Here is an 18,221-nt window from a genome sequence, read left to right as displayed (position 1 = left end):
GTCATTCATTTAAGTGTCGAATAAACATCACACTTTAGAGTATTTTGAACGACTTATATTATTCACAAATGAGTTATACAAGTCTTGTACACTATTATGTAGTACCTACAACGATAATTAAAATAACTTGCATAAGACTTATTTGTGTGATATTGTCATTGTTATTAAGCTTAATGACATAAATTAAAACTATTGAAATATCGAGTATTTTAGGTTGTTTCGTACAAACTTTGAGGATGATCTCTGGTCAGTTAATAAAATCAAAAACGTATGACATGTCTGACGTTAGAAATTCTTAAAAATCATGCGCAAATATAACAAAATAACAGTTTTGGAGAATGTTGAATTTTTTGGGGGAATTAATTTTTGATTGAAATATTTATCATTTGTATTTTAATTACTTTAGTTAAATTGATGTCGACATCTAAAATTATCAAAAATAGAATGATATATCGAAATAGGAGTTTTTGGGTACGAACATTATTGGTTTATCATGGTATGTCCTGTATTTAAAATTGCATTATTTATAAATGAATGAGATATATATTGTGATACACCTAAAAATTCATCATTCACAATGTAAAATAGGTTTTTATTTTATTCACTGATATTATGAGATCATTCTTAATGTGTGTACGGAACAATCTGAACATTCTATATTAACTTTTTATGTACTCTGTATAATAAATATAAATATACATGTGAATATGATCGTTTTAGAAAATAATATAGACAACAGAGTTGTAATATTGTTTTTTTTTTTTTGTAAGGAGAACCCACGGCAACATAGGCCATTGGTTGTGGGGTGGTACGGTAGGGGTTATTTTTGTATGTTTGTTTGTAGGTTTTTAAGTGGGAAGGGTTGTAACACGTGTTTGTGTATGTGTGGCAAGGATATGTTGCTAAAAATCCCGGGTGGTCACCCATCCGGGAGCTAGCAACTGCGGCCGATACGTACGCTCAGTGCGTTTCCGCAGATTGAGCGTACGACCGCGCCTCACCAAGCCACTGTAATATTGTTATTACGAATCATGGCAAGCTTAATGAAAATACAAAATTTGAAGTGGCTATAATATAAAATATGTAACCAATTTAAGTACCTTATATAGTAAATTATAAATTTATAGATAACTATATTAATTTTTAAGATTAAAGGCCCATTTGATGGATTATAATTGTGTCAATAATATGGGCCTTTAATGTATGTTCAGAATTTGGTTTAAAGTATATATTTTAACTTTTGAGTGGGTAGTTATGAAAAGTTTAGCAAGCATTTATATTGCAATTAGTAACTAGTAAATGCTTACGCACTTTTTTAACAAACTTAGTTTAATTAAAAATAATCTTTTAACAGTTGTGTTTTATGTATATATCTAAAAATGTTTGAGGTTTAAGTTAAATATGATAAATTATGTATATAAACAACAAAAAATAATTTCAATCTACGTTATTATTTTGTATTTATAGGAACCTATATATTGAATATAATGTGCGCTAAACATATTTTTCTCTCAAACGTTATTCCCGGAAAGAGGTGTACACGGTTACATTTTTTTTACAGGTGTTCATATTTGTATTATTGTGCATATACAAGCGTTTTTAGCGGATCCTCTGATTGAGAATTTTAGATCACGACTAACGTTCAAATTTAATCGCTTGGTATACAAATACAATAACCAATACAAGTTCGGAATAAAATAATTAATAACGAAAAAAAAAAAACCTGAAGCTAAAAAAAAATACTCACTATAGTTTCATTATTCGAACTGCATAATATTCTACTGATATGGCTACATACAAAGTATCTATGTGTGTGTTTGTTTTAGCTTGTGTTAAAGTTACAGACCACTGTGAATTTGTATATAAAGAAAAGTATTTAAGAATACAAATTATAAACACGATTTTAGTTATTCAAGCCAATTATGTAGAATACGGACAACTGGCCTTTAATGAAATATCATTAAAATGTCTTAAAATAATATTAAGAAGTGCATTCCAAGTCAATGTGTAGTCAATCGAAATTCGAAACAAATTTAGCATACAATAATTATTGTAGTACTTATATTGGTTATTGTAGTACCCATATTTGTCGTTAAGTAACTATAATAGACTATGTTTTAAATTTAAATTTGATTTATTATACAGTATCATGATATATTTTGTTAACCGTCGTTTCAATAAATAGACAGACCATAACAATATTCGATGCTGACTTGAACACTAATTTTTGTTATATATTTCACAATAAAATATTATATTATATTATAGGTAGGTATCTTTATTATATTATATTTCTTCTTTATATAGATATTGGGTACCTAATATTAATCAATTATATTTATGTTAGTAAATAAAATCAAAAGAAAAAGTTTGTTATGATATTTTAATTGGTGTTATAGACAAATCATAAATAAATAATATTATTTATACTAACAATGATGACGAGCGTACCTAATAAATATAATAATTATGCTTATTTTATTTGAATTTTGATTTAAATAAATGTAATATTTAGATTTGAGACTTTTGAGAATTGTTTTTACTTTAATTTACTGTGTTCTTATTAAAACATAATGATTCATACACTTTTTACAGTCTACATTCATTTAGAATACTTATGAGAGTGAATATAAAATAACAAAGAAAAAGTTATACAAGAACCAATTTATCGTATAATTATAACAATGGTAATAACTTGTTATACCTACCTTAAGAAGCTCAAATATATTTGTAATCCATTTTGTTTGACTAAAATTTTTGTTCAAAAATATAATTTATAAATCTTTTTCTGTTATTCAATATCTATAGTGTCTAGATTAAAACTAAAGAGATATCTAGTAATTAATAAATTGCATTATTATCTATGATTTTTCCTATTTCATTGAATTAACTAATTTTAAATGTATTTTAGAATACTAAATATTTGAACCCCTCAATTACAAATGAAAATTCTCGCATATTTTAAAAATTAGTGATGAAGTAATAATCGCCCGAGTTAGAAATATATGACATACTAATTTCATACCTATACTCACTCCTTCCTCATCAACAAAGAACCAACCACAACAAGCGACGCATGCAAGAGAAACATTCAATTGCATTTTATCAACGTTACAATAATCACTCACATATTTTGACATATCAAAGTACAACGAAAATCTTTATCAATCAAGATTCACCCCAATATATGCATCCAACGTGAAATGGAAGCAATTGGTATATTTATTTTACCATGACATAAATTTTAAACTGAAGTTGAAAATTGTAAATAATTTATTTTATTTTATTATTATTTTACTTATAATCCGTAGAATCTAACTAGTTTTAAATAACAAATTGATTTGAAGTACTTATATAAAACACAAAATACTAAAAAAAATTAATAATATTTCTAGAATTATTTTCACACGAATAGTTTTATGCTTAACATATATGTTAAATTTATTATATAAATTATTTTCTCTGAACTTGTAAACCATATAATAAATTAATAACAAAATATGTACTAAATATTTAGGATGCGTATATAACTACAATAATTATGATTCTATATAAATCAATATTAAAATATATATATATATATATATGAAGAAAATAAAAATTATTATACAAACATAATTATGACAGAAAATATATTAAACTGCTGAATCTGACAAACTCTGTAATAAATAATAATCTTAAATTTAAAAGGTTTTTAATTCTTTATTCAATGTTAAGTGTTTTATATTTTGTTAAAAAATCATTAATGGCATATAATGTATATTACATTTAAATAGTTATATTGTTATACCTTTTTAATTTATTTATGACTAAATAGTTATAAACAATATTTTCTTCTCACGTTATCTGCTATTATTCAAAGTACCCAAATTAAGATTATAATTAAAATAAATATAAACTCTGGAGGCTCATTTCAGTGTTAGAGGTAGTGAAATACTGAAATGTTAATTTGTTCTTAAGCATATGCGTTAGAAGTGTCCAAAAACCGCCAGAGTAGCGGTTTCCCACCCTTCTTCTGTGTACCTATGCCGCTTTTAAATAATCAACCCCATGCTGGTTACATATTTTAAAATGATAATTACATTTACCAATTTGTAAGAATTATTCTATTGTTGCGTATAGTAAGACAAACGGCAGTAAATACTGCATCTACTGCAGTATAAATATATAAAAAATAAAAAGGAATTCTACCCAATCAATTACGTACAGAATGCACTTTTACAGTTCTATAGGTACTCTTTTTTTTTGTAGTTAGTAATTTCAGTTTTTAATATGTTTACAGTATAGAAGATCAAAAGGTCTAATGGCTAAATATTAAAACAGTCACTAATTAACTGAAAACAATCATCTTTATACTAGTCTTGAAGTTATAACTCAAAATATTTAAAAGGTACCTATTATAATATATGTACTAATCTAAATTCCAATAAATATTTTAATAAGTATATTAGTATTTACATAATAATATTTCTTTATAATTATTATTTATAAGTTTCAATATTTAAAACAATAATATGTATTAAAATGATACTCGTATTAATTCATTTTAGCCGCATTCGTAGTAAAAACATGTGTTTCATACAAAAATTCAATTTCATTTTTATCATTTTTCTGATTACTTTTTAAATTACAAAATGTAATAATTATTAAAACATATCATAAAGATTAAAATATTTAAATTTTTATATAAAAATTATTTATTATATTTTTAGTGTGATTGATAACTGATATTGTTTTTTTACTCACTAATTTTTCTTTAACTGCAGGTTGTATCGGAGACTACGCAATCATCAGAGGGTTTTCTAAGTGAATGTCCGTTAACCGATATCTAGTTTTCAATTTGACAATTTTTATACGTTAGAAAATATGTTCTAATTTTATCAAATAGATAATAAGATACATGCTGTATTTAAAATTTAATTTTGGGCTGCAAATAATGATAATCCGAGCCACGTGTAGCCCGCAGACCGTGAGTTGAAGACCTCTATAGTACCTATAGTTTATAGAAAGTATATAAGTTATAGCCGGCTTACAGAGGTTTCAACATTTTTAATAGTACGGCTATTTGGAAAATTGTTAAATTTTGGCTGCCCGCGAAATAGTAGGAAATACAAATGATATTTTTAACTGGACTAGAATCATCTAATAATTTCATAAAATAAGATGTATACTTTATTAAATGGTTATGAATAAAAAATATACCAATATCATTAAATTCAGATTTAAAATATTATACATTATCTCACTAGTTTTTATTTTTACAGCCAATGGCCAAAGCTGTACACAGTACACTCTATATTATTTGATTTTATGTACGTAACAATATAAGGTATTGTATTAGAAAATAAATAGTATGATATTCAAAAAAATAATAAAAAAATAAACGTCTAAACCAGTATACCAACAGGTACCTACTTGATTTTTTCGACAATTGAAGAAAAATGTTTTTGAAAAAAAAAAAACAATAATAATCCCATAATAATTGATGATTTGGACAAATAATTTCGATACCCTTTAGAAATCAGAAAAAGATATATTTTATACAGACAGTATTTTAAAAAGGGTAATTTGTGTAAACGATGTTTAAAGTATAAAAGATAATAATATAAAAGGTTCGAACACGCGATTGATCTACGATTATACCTCTATACATTATTTAATATTTATGATAAACTGTCGAAAACGATTCAGTACCTACATATATATAATTGAAGACGCACCGCATCGAAAACACTATAGTCGTTTTTGCATCAAACACTGTGAACCACACCGTATAGGTACCTATATAATATATGATATACTTATTATACTACCTGTATCTATAGGTATACTGTGTGTGCAGTATACATAATATTATATTGGTTTTTGAAAGAAAACTCATAAAAAAAAGTAAATAACATGTTACCATTTAAGAGTTATGGAGCACATTATTGCCGTTTGCAATCGCAAATGGTTTTGAACACGTGCTATACGTACAGACGCGCGACTTTCGATCCATATGAGTGTCAGAAGATTTAGTGGTACATTACCCGTTTCCCACGGCTCCAGGGTTCAACGTGCGTGTATGACTATATCTGTGTTTTAAGTGTGTATGTGAATGTTTGTGTGTGAGTGTATCAGTAATTACAGGTATAAAGTCACATAACGACATAAGCACGTCGGGGTTACAGAGCAATGTTTTTATTATTATTTTTTTTTTTTTTTATCCTTATGGGCGTTATACAAAACGCACTAATGTTGGGTGTGTATAGCAGATCGGGGCTAGCTGACCAAAAAATTGACGCCATTTACTTAAGACTATCATCATCATTGCCCGTCTATAAGGGTCGGTTCCACCCCCGGTACGATCTGACTGTCTCCGCGCGACCGCCAAACGTATCATTTGCGTGGCCCAAATGCCCTATAATGTATATTGTATATATATAATGTAGGTACACGGAAAAAAAGCGGCTTTGTTTGATTATGAATAAACAATAATTAATAGAAGGGGTCGCTATATATATAATATGTGTGTATGAACATATTTCCACATGCTCTACAGGTCCCGCACAATAGAATTATCATTCTCGTATATAAAATATATAAAATAGCCTATATAGACGACACGCCTTCTGGAATTCACCTGTCTCCCCGATTGAGAACCTATTGCCGCCTTCCTATAGGTTTATTGATAATGATAATTTGGTATAGAAGTAGGATACATCCTTAAAATTTAAAAAAAAAACTGATTCCAATATGATACTCAAATACCCATGTACTTCATTATTAGTTTAAATTTAACTTATTAATTTTACGTTTTAAAACATTTTCATGTTTTCGTCATAATTAACTGTAATGAAAAGTAAAAACTTACCGATCATTTTTGACTGCGATGATGCTACTTCTGTAGGATGATGTCCAAAGATTTTCACTTCTAAAAAAATTTAGTTTAATATTTAAAATGTTTTGTGTTTTGTATGAATTAACAGGAATTGATTAAAATAAGGATAATTATTTTAACAGTTTTATTTTTGTACAATTTATTTAATTGATTAACTGTACTTGATACGTCGAATTTACACATAGGTATTTTGTAATTTTAGGCTAATGATTGTGTGATTGTGTTACTGACTCATGATATTTTGATATAAACTATTCTCACAACTTCGCAAACACGTCTTATTAAATAATAAAATCCTTATAAGGTACTCCTCAAACCTATCTGGTCCTACGGAATTTAACTCTAGGGATCAGCCAAAGACTTTAACATAAGCCAAATCCAAACCTTTCAATCTAAATGCCTACGACAGATAACTAAAGCCCTTTTTTATGTATCGAATGCCACCTTTCACAGGGACTTCCTCATTACGACAGTAAAAAACGTCACCAAAACTCAATACAAACGCTTCCACCTCAAATTTCCATTAGTTAACTAGCCCACTAATCACAATACTATCTCGCCATGAAGTGCAATTACTGAATGGCTTCTTCAACCAAGCCAACCACAACCTACTATATAACGCTCCATTGTGCTTATTGTAAATTTCTGTTACAGATTGTACAAATTAAAATAAATATGTTTAAAAAAAAAAAAACTATTCTCAAGTATATAGTATAACTCGAGGTTTATGCTTTATTGGAAGGTATTATACATAATATGCCCCATATATACAGAAAAACATAAAATCATTAAATAGTATTATACATTTTTCATAGTAAACAAGTTTTGTATGAGTAATTTATTTTTATTTTATACATCAGATTTAGTTAGGCCTTAAGCGTTAGTATATAACTACTTAAACTTTGTCTGATAATTAATGTATTATAATGTTAATGCAAGTTTTTATGGTAACGCAGACATTAATTATTAGTTATTGCGTTTGTAGCTCACATTGAGAGTTTGCTAATTAAAAAAATTGGACTGCATGTTAAGGATTTTAAACAAAAGTATTAGATACGAATGTAACTACTAACTATATACTAGTATACAATGCTGATAGGTGATGAGTTATGACTGATGAGTTCTTATTTGGGGAATAATATTTCGTTTAACTGTTTTTAAACCAAGTCTTAAATGTGAACCGAGAAAAGCTTTAGCCGATACGATATATTTTTTGAGAAAATTCCGATTGAAGTTTTTCGTAAAGTGCCGCTACACTCTAGATTACGGGCCCTCGAGCATGGGAACCACAACATCTGCAACGATGGCGGAGAAACATTTCAAAACGGCACTCACCACTACCACCGTTGTTCGAATGGAAAACGGCGAATTTGCATTAACTCGGGTGGTTTATCCTGCGGCATCAAACCAGTGCGTGTCGGTCTCGGGTGTATAAATATAGTAGTCGTGCGCGTGAAAATTATTGTTTTAAAGATATTTTCACTCTATTTGCCGCCGTAAATTCACCACACACACACACACACACATATAGATAGAGTAGGTGCATATAGCACTTCAACTTAATATTTATACATATATGTATATAGAATATACACGTACGAGACTATAATTGTATATACAGTATATTATGATATATACATTATGCTACTCACAATTTCGTGGTCCATGTATTTTGTTTGGAATTTTATTTTTTGCGGTAACTATATATAGCTGTAAATTACGATTTCGTTTTGTCGTAAATTTAATTGTATTTTTAATGTTTAGGTTGTCAAATCACTTCGAAACCATATAATTCTTAATATTTTTCAAAGCACATTTTATATAACAATTTAATAAAATTAAAATTAATCTAATTATGAATCTGCAGCACGAAAAACGTATTAAAATAGCTTTTAAGCTTTATTATAAAATCGTGACTATATAATTATCTCAAGATTAATATAGAAGAAGTTTTTGAAAAAATAATACATTTAGTGTTAGCAAAGTTGCAATAGTAATTAATTTATGTTATTTATATCATACTTCATCACAAGTTATGCTTACCGGAGTGGCGGAGTAGTATTTAAATTTATATTTTTACTTTATTATTATAGATGAAGTAAAAAAAAAATATCTAATTTTATAACAATGATTTAATAGTTAATATATTGTCATTTTATCGAATTTACAATTATAATATCAAGTTATGTAATAAATAATAATGAATATTTTGGAACGAATGATATAATATGTTATTTACAAGCACATTATGTATAATAATTTTTTAGGTCAGATAATATGGTATTTCTAAAATAAAGTGTTGACATATAATTTATCTGTATAGAATCACAGAGCTTTAGAAATCAATTCATATGAACTTTGTAGTTTTTTTTTTGTAGTTGAGATTTTAACCTTAAATTATTATATCTCGAAACTTATCATACACAAATATATATATTTATTTAAAAATCATAAAATGTTCAATTTAAACATACAGCTTAACATAAGGCTTGAAAATGTATAAATGCAATATTTCTCATAAACTTTTTTTATTTAATAGGAAAAATATAAGAGTAAATTGGCTTCAAATATATCACAATAATTTTATCTGATCGTTTGAAAACACAATTTTGAAGTCATTGAATAATAAGACGAGAAATAACGATTTTTCATCACATGATTTTAGGCATTATTTAAATATTTTGTTGTAGATTTTCAATATATTTAAATTAATTTGAGGCTAATTATATAGTAATTATACCATAGTTCATAAACCTAGTCAGTACTGACTTTGTTAAATGCGATTTATTTAAATAAAATATGTTTGTTGCGGAGTGGACTGTAAGTTTCCGATGCTGGTTACTTCGGATATTCAGTTTTAATTAGCAAACTATTTAAATTAATAAATTACACGAAATTGAGCTATAAAACTGTTAAATAAGTTTATTTTTATTATTACGATGGAGAGCCGACATGTCCCGTTCGCTATTTTTCGACGACTAACTAAACTATGTATTTCAAAACTTATCAAAGGCAAATCCGCGTCGGCCCCGCTAGCCGATAACAATATCATTACGGTTTAATCTTTCTTTATCGATAATATTTAAACCGATACGCGACATGCCGCCCGCCTTGAAATATGTTTCAACTAATAATAATTATAACACATGAGTACATGACTAACATAATAACATAATATAATATAATGGATAATAAAAGGTATAAAAAAAAAAAAATTTATTGTATTTAAATATTAATAATAATACGAATAAAATCATAAACAAATAATTCATATACTAAAAAATCATGAAAAGAATTAATTTATTTCGGCCTTTGAATTTAAACATCATTTCCTTCGAATGGTAGCGGACATAGCTTACGCACTGCCCGTGTCAACTCACCATCAACCGTTTTGACTACCACGGTACGAATGATGTTGTCATCTCCCCGTGTCACCTCCTTCACTCGTCCGATTTTCCACCGTAAGGGTGGCAGATTTTCTTCCCGAATTAGAACTACACTGCCGATGTCTACCTTGGGTCCCTTTTCACTAGCCCACTTTGACCTCTCTTGCAATTGATGCAAATACTCGCGACTCCAACGTTTCCACAAAATCTGTGAAAATTGTTGAACGCGGCGCCAACGGTCTAAACGGTTTACCTGCGTATTTGTTTCATCCCGCTCTGGTATAGACATTAGGGAGTCTCCGATTAGGAAATGAGCTGGAGTGATATATAATAAATCGGAAGGATCAGAGGACAAAGCCGTTAAAGGCCGAGAATTTAGACACGCTTCTACCCTGGTGAGTATAGTACATAACTCTTCGTAGGTTAAATAAGATTCGCCTAGTACACTTCGTAATAATGATTTCATTGACTTAACCGCTGCCTCCCATAATCCACCAAAATGAGGCGACCGGGGGGGAATAAATTTCCATTGTACTCCTATTGTAGCCAGGTCAGATTGAACGATCTCTTGATGCCCTTGATCTCGAAAAAGTTGATACACCTCTTTTAAATGCCTGTTTGCTCCTACGAAGTTTGTAGCATTGTCAGAATAAATCGTAGCACATTTACCTCTGCGATCAAAAAATCGGTTCAATGCATTTAAAAATGACTTAGTACTCAAATCTATAACGACCTCAATATGCACCGCCTTAGTGGCAAAACATACAAATATACAAACATATCCTTTTGTCGCGGGTGCATTTCGCCTTAAACTTTGTTTTACCATTATAGGCCCCGCGAAATCGACACCGCAGATTTTAAAGGCACGAGATTGTGTTTCTACACGCTCTCTAGGTAAATTGCCCATGATTGGCTGTACCACGGTAGGTTTCATTCGAAAACATTTTACACAACGGTACACGGTCTTTCGAGCTATGTTTCGGGCATTAAGTGGCCAATATTGCAGCCTTATCGATGCTAACATTGCCTGCGGACCTCCATGTAATAACTGCTCATGCTCCCGTCGAAACAACAAATTAGTGTACGCGGAATCCTTTGGTAATACTATGGGGTGCCTTTGAAAAATACCTAATGATACTGCATTCTTTAGCCGCCCGCCCACACGTATTAATCCATCTTCGTCGAGAAACGGTCTCAATCTGAACAACTTGCTTTTCGACGATACCTGACCATTTGCCGAATTTAATTCATTTAACTCTTTTTCAAAATAGTCCTTTTGTACTCTAATTAAAAGTCGCAAATTTGCATTATGTAAATCAGTGGTTGTTAAGACTCCGCACTCTGAGTTTTTTGGTTCTTTTATTTTATTATAAAAACGCACGCAATACGCAGTAATTCGTATTATTTTATTCAACGACGAATACTTGTCAAATATAGAAAATTTATCCGTGATAATACCGGAAAATTCTAATACGTTTTTTTTCTCAGGAATATTTTTATTATTTAATTGATGGTTTAACCCCTCCTTTTTTGACGGCCAATCTTCTTTATTTAAACACAACCATTTTGGGCCAAACCACCATAACTCCATAGCCGAAATTTGTGACGCATCACACCCGCGCGATATTAGATCAGCCGGATTGTCGTGTGTACTAACGTGTGACCACTCACTAGCGCAAGATAAATCTTGAATCTCTCCCACTCTGTGGGCAACAAATGTTTTCCACCTAGTGGACGGTGACGAGATCCAAGCGAGAGTAATAGTAGAATCCGACCAAAAATATTTCCTCTCGATTTCTAGTCGTAATTTTGGAATTACACATTGCTGCATACGAGCCAATAGTAACGCAGCGCATAGTTCCAGTCTCGGTAATGATATCGTTTTTAACGGTGCGACCTTAGATTTGGCGCATATAAGTCTCACTGTGTGTGTACCCACTTCATCCGTACTGCGTAAATATAAACATGCGCCATAAGCCTTTATCGACGCATCCGAAAATCCATGAATTTGTATATTTATAATTTTATGCTTACCAATCATCATACGCGGAATTACTAGTTTATTTAGTAGTGGTAAACATTTTTTGTATCGTAGCCATTCGTCCGATACGTCTTTCGGTAATTGTTCGTCCCAGCTTACCCGTAACTGCCATAAATTTTGTATAAATAATTTAGCTACTATTACAACTGGACCTACTAAACCGAGTGGGTCGAATATTGTAGATATTTCGGACAATATTTTTCGTTTGTTTATAATTTCCGTACTTTCAACGTATTCGCTTACTTTATATCGTAATACGTCGTCGCTCGGCTCCCAGAATAGGCCTAGTATTTTTGTTATCGCACAATCGAAAACACGCACATCGTTACCCGCACCGTTGTCACTGACCGACATATTACTATTTATAATACTAGGGTCATTGGACGACCACTTACGTAGCTCGAAACCCGCTTGTTTTAATATTGACATTATTTCATGTTTTAACATTATAGCTTCCTCTTTTGTTGAAGCGCCACTTAAATAGTCATCCATATAAAAATCCCTTTTTATGGATTCACGCGCCCGTAGGTAATCGTTTCCTGTATCAGCTAATTTTTCTAAGCAAGCTGTTGCTATGAAAGCTGCAGGTACCGTACCGTAAGTTAATGTGGTAAGACGATAAACTTGTATTGGCATTTTTGGATCGGCCCGCCACAATATACGCTGATAATTACAATCTTCGTTCGCTACCTTAATTTGCCGGTACATTTTTGTGATATCGGCTGATAATACATAATTATAGGTACGGAAACGCGCTAGTATGTATAGTAATTCGTCCTGCAAAACTGGCCCTTTTAATAATAAGTCGTTCAAGCTGTTGCCAGATTCTGTCTTACAGGACGCGTCAAACACCACCCGCACCTTAGTCGTCGTGCTATTTTCATTTATTACCGCGTGATGTGGCAAATAACACTTATTTTCCTCTTCCTCACCCTCTTCTTCAATTACCCGTTCCATATGCCCTAACGCTTCATATTCGTGCATAAATTGCGTGTATGCTTCGCGTAGTGGTCTATTATTTCGGAGTCTATTTTCGGTCGCCACCCACCGACGCCTTGCGATCTGATACGATTTTCCTAATGTAGACGCGTTATTAGTATTTTTAAACGGTAAACGGATAACAAAACGTCCGTTTTCGTCCCGTTGGACTGTTTCGTCAAAATGAATCCTACACATTTTCTCTTCTAATGTTAAAGGTGGGCCCGTCTCCATTTTTTCTATACGCCAAAACTTTGATATTAAATTTTCAAAATGTAAGTCATTTTCCACACACGCTGCGTGCGTTACGCTACTTGTTTCCTTACCGCTCTTTCTCAAGACCGGTCCAGCTACCACCCAGCCGAAACGTGTTTCTTGAAATATCGGTCCGGCAATGTGCTGTTTAATTTGGCCGGCACATATTATTTCAAAGAAATGTTTGTTACCCAATAACAAATCTATTTTCTGCGGGCGTCTAAATAACGGGTCCGCGAGATTTATATCATTGGGAGTTACGCAATTTTCCACCTCCTTATTAGGCATACAATGTGTGATCTTTTGTACGACTAGGCAGGTCAATATTAAATTGAAACTATTATATCGCGATGTGATTGAAACATTTACAGCGCGCGTAACCGGTTGTGTTATCCCACCGACTCCCATTACTGTGTGCTGCACTTGGTACCTTTTTAATCTTATATTTTGAACCATATTTTCGGTAATTAAATTGCACTGTGAGCCGGAATCTAACAATATACGGCATTCGACGTTTTCACCGCTGGCATTGTGTATATGCACTACCGCTGTTGATAATAATACCTGCTCGTCATTTTGTACCAGCGTATGAGCACTTATTGATGACGATGCCGTCGACGTGCTTTCTTCCGCGTTTTCAGTTGCTTTTTTAATACCCTGTTCTGCATTTTTATTTTGCACTAAATGCAACAATGTATTATGCGGTTTCGAACACTTGAAGCAATATTTCGCAAAGCACTTTTTATTTTCGTGCTGACGTAAACAAATCTTACATAATTTCAATTCAGTTACTTTATTTATTCTTTCTTTTATCGGTAAGGCAATTAACGTTGGACATTTATAGATAGTGTGTGGCAACTGACACACGTAACACTTTAAACCCGCACTTATCATTAAAGACGAAAATTGATTATTATATTTGTTCGATTTGCCTTGTCCTGTCGATCCGTTACTAATAGCCCCTCGCGTACTACTATGTACGTTTTTCGTTGATTCGATGGCTTCTAATATTTTAAATCGATTTTCCAGGAATTGCATTATCTCTGAAACATCGGCAATTCTGTCCTTAGGGCTTCCCGCCTCCCACTCTTGTAACGTTTTTTTTTCTAATTTGGTACTAATTAAATGCATTAATAACGGGCCCCAACTTTCCGGATCTTGATCTAACGCCTCTAGAGCTCGCATGTGACCTGACAACGCATCAAAAAAACATCTAAGTTTTATTGCCGAGTCACTCTGCAGCGCATCCAACTCAAATATTGCTCTCACGTGGGCTTGTATTCGAACCTTTTTGTTATTATATCTCGCACACAGAATGCTCCACGCTTTTTCATAATTACTTGCCGTTGTCTCCAAACATCTTATCGAGTTAGCCGCCTCTCCTGATAGCGCTTCGCGCAAATGAAAAAACTTTGATACGGGTAATAGGTCCGGGTGCGTATGTACTAGCGCCGTAAATGTATCATAAAACGACGCCCATTCTAAATAATCTCCATTAAAAACAGGTACCTTTAATGCCGCCAATTTCACTTGCGGTGCCATACTGATTTTCCCTATACTTCTTTCGCTCGCCATCGCCATATCTCCTCGTTCAGAGGTAGTCTCTTTTACCATTCCTGGAGACATAATTTTATTTGCTTCTACTATCGCTTTAAAGTATAGATCCTCGAACTCTTTACGATACTCCGTATTTTCGCTTAAAATGTTTATATCCTCCGACAATTCAAGTGCCGTTTGAACCTGGTCAAATTCATGCCAAACTTCTTCAATTTTTTCTTTTCTTAACGATACTTGATTTGGATCTAATTCTTCACTTTTTAGGTAAGTCAAGAATCTCGTAATTGTGCCTTTTAGTTGGCCGCGTCTTATCGTGAAATTTCTTTCTTCACCCATATCAATTATTACCGTTTATAATTTATATTACGGCTGAATATAATATTATCTCGCTTATTACGTTAAACCTGTTGGCTGCTATCTGCGTTTATTCGACCTGCTTTACGCACTACGTACAAGCTTTTTTTTTTTTTTTTTATATATACTCACTAGGTGAAACCCAAGGAAATTTTACACAGGAATTATTTTTAATCTGAGACTCTTACCTTTACGCCAGACGTTGATTGACAATTTTTCTCGAGAGGCCCAGCTATTGCTTGGGAAACTTGATCGTCGCTGAGGTTATTGATTTGCCCCTTTTTCGCCATCCACAATACATCATATAAGCCGTATTACTGTACTTGCCAGCTGCCTGCACGCCACTATGGATGTTATTTATATTGTTTTCACGATTTTCGAAATATACGAATATCCGATTTATTTAGCTCGTAAAAGCCACGTAACAATTTTACTACGCATATGCGACTCACAATTTTATTTTACCCGCAGTTAACTTTGTAACTTTAACTTTCACACTATACTCGATTAACGACTAAAACACGACATACGCTTTGCTAACCAACACTGAATATCCGGGTCGATGGACCAAATGTTGCGGAGTGGACTGTAAGTTTCCGATGCTGGTTACTTCGGATATTCAGTTTTAATTAGCAAACTATTTAATTTAATAAATTACACGAAATTGAGCTATAAAACTGTTAAATAAGTTTATTTTTATTATTACGATGGAGAGCCGACATGTCCCGTTCGCTATTTTTCGACGACTAACTAAACTATGTATTTCAAAACTTATCAAAGGCAAATCCGCGTCGGCCCCGCTAGCCGATAACAATATCATTACGGTTTAATCTTTCTTTATCGATAATATTTAAACCGATACGCGACAATGTTTAACTGATAATTTTATTAACAGCTACTTGTAATTATAAATATACATTTTATTATTCACAGTAATACAGAAGCTGATTAAACCATAGCATTCGCTAAAAATTGTTTATAAAATAAGATGAAATTTAAGTTGAATATATCCATTTTATAGTAACCAACTCAATGACTTTACTGGGAGATTCCATAAGTATGTTCACCTCCGTTTTTCCTTCAATAATGAATGTATTCAAATCATGAGTTTGGAATTGTAATTGTTAAATATCCTAATATTTTAGACCCACAGGACACTATCACTAAGTAGAACAAAGAATCTTTTTTTTTCAGGCTTTTACGAGCCATTTAGACTCTTGGCCGCCAAAACTACTTCCTTCCATCTCTCTCTATCATATGCCAGTTCCCAGTCCACTCCAATGTCTTCTAATAATTTCTTGACGCTGTCCTTTCATCTTTTCCGCGGTCTTCTCCTTGGTCTTTTTCCCCTTGTCATATATGCCATAAATAACAAAGAATCTTAAAGATGTGAAATTATGGTCTCAAAAGTCAGGTATACCTATAGATTTTTTTGTTTTGAATTCGTTTTTATTATTTCATCATTTTTAACATTTATATAATTAATATTTTGCTGTTAAATATAATTATTTATAAGGTGAAACAACAACAAAATCAATCGGACGCACAACAATAATTCTGATTGCATATTTTGAATATCAGAATATATTTACCTCATTTACTCATCATATTATAGTATTATCCGTACGTTACTTTATCGTCACGGGTTTTACACTTTTAAATGAGATTATATGGAAAAAATACCATATTGTACAATAATATAACTAAATTAAGTTATCGTCATTAGACATGCGGAATACGTTTAAATGCGAGCCTATACTTTAGAAAGGCGGGGGCGTTCTCGAGCGGGAGGACCTGACCGCAGAAATCGATGTACTGGTTGACAACTGGATCGACCGCAGCCATGCTGTTTATAATAATAATAATAATAATGATATACACACGTGCACGACTTGTAAAATACATTATTATTTATTATGATTTCGTATCACACTCATGTGGAACGGACACAGTCGTCGGTCCAGTCGGCTGCGTATTGGTCGGTGGCGCGCGTGTCTCGGAGTGGGAGCTGCCGCACAACTGGTTTCACCTCGTCGGGTGGTGAACTTTTAGCGCGGCCGACGACGACGTCATCGTTGTCGAATCTTCGTTACCAAGGTAACGTCGCTGCTGTACGTATTATTGTTATTACCATTACTACACAATACATTATGGTATTTAATTAATTAAAATAATATATTATTCTGATCACCGCTCGGCCAGAGTAGGAGGTGCTGTGTTCGCACGATTGGTCGCGTAGATACGTGATACGTCTCGTTTTAATATTTATTATTTTTATTATTATTATTATTATTATTATTCAATCGCCGTATTTCGCCTCGAGTTCGGCCCACCGCTCTCGTCATCGTCGTATACGGTTTGGGGTATGCGGTAACAACATTATACCCATAACCAATAGGTATACGTACTACCCTGTATCGTCCGCCACGATTTCGATTGTTTTGGCGACACCACCGCCGGCATGGTCGACAACCACCACCGCTGTAGTACCGGACCAGCGTGGAGGGACACCGTCGAGCGGTTGCGACAGATTGAGAGTGACGATCGGGCGTTTGTGCACGCCGCCCCGAACATCGACAGAAATCTGGTGCGTGCCACCACAGCCAGCCTTTACGTTAGGTATTATTATGATAGTATTATTTTGGGCATATTACTATGTGCTCTTGAGTTTTGATATAATACATTGTAAAGTCGTATACAGATAACCGTTGTACCGGCGGCCGTTCTGCAACCTCCTCGCTAACAGGTAGATCTAATAATTAATATTTCG

General features: G+C 32.4%; 3 protein-coding genes across 3 annotated transcripts in view; all 3 read right to left on the bottom strand.

Annotated features, from left to right (window-relative positions):
* TfAP-2 (transcription factor AP-2) overlaps nt 1-18,221 on the bottom strand; it is a 192,621-nt gene that overhangs the window by 123,090 nt on the left and 51,310 nt on the right. The window contains exon 2 of the mRNA XM_089222386.1: nt 6,854-6,913. The gene's annotated coding sequence lies outside the window, so the exon portion shown is untranslated. The remainder of the gene's footprint in view (nt 1-6,853; nt 6,914-18,221) is intronic.
* On the bottom strand, nt 10,156-13,657 carry LOC149057293 (uncharacterized). The gene has a single exon (XM_089224700.1). It carries the CDS (start codon nt 13,517-13,519, stop codon nt 10,199-10,201), a length of 3,321 nt encoding a protein of 1,106 aa, XP_089080826.1. The 5' UTR covers nt 13,520-13,657; the 3' UTR covers nt 10,156-10,198.
* Nucleotides 13,728-15,433, bottom strand: LOC149057292 (uncharacterized). Its single transcript, XM_089223365.1, has 2 exons — nt 14,105-15,433; nt 13,728-13,760 (listed from the first exon to the last, which is right to left on the bottom strand). The coding sequence occupies exons 1-2, from the start codon at nt 15,431-15,433 to the stop codon at nt 13,728-13,730; spliced, it is 1,362 nt and encodes a 453-aa protein (XP_089079491.1).

Source organism: Diuraphis noxia, unplaced genomic scaffold (assembly GCF_037042655.1).
Source record: "Diuraphis noxia isolate RWA-SAM2 unplaced genomic scaffold, SU_Dnox_SAM2 contig0003, whole genome shotgun sequence".
Taxonomy (NCBI): Eukaryota; Metazoa; Arthropoda; class Insecta; order Hemiptera; family Aphididae; genus Diuraphis; species Diuraphis noxia.
The sequence above is the reverse complement of the archived record's forward strand: the minus strand, read 5'-3'. Positions and strand labels throughout refer to the sequence as shown.

Excerpts from the sequence above, each read along its gene's own strand:
- LOC149057293 (XM_089224700.1), bottom strand. The coding sequence starts at position 13,519 with ATGGAGACGGGCCCACCTTTAACATTAGAAGAGAAAATGTGTAGGATT.
- LOC149057292 (XM_089223365.1), bottom strand. The coding sequence starts at position 15,433 with ATGGGTGAAGAAAGAAATTTCACGATAAGACGCGGCCAACTAAAAGGC. Across the intron at positions 13,761-14,104 it reads TGGTACAAAATGACGAGCAG|ACGCCCGCAGAAAATAGATT; the intron begins GTATTATTATCA and ends CCCGTTATTTAG.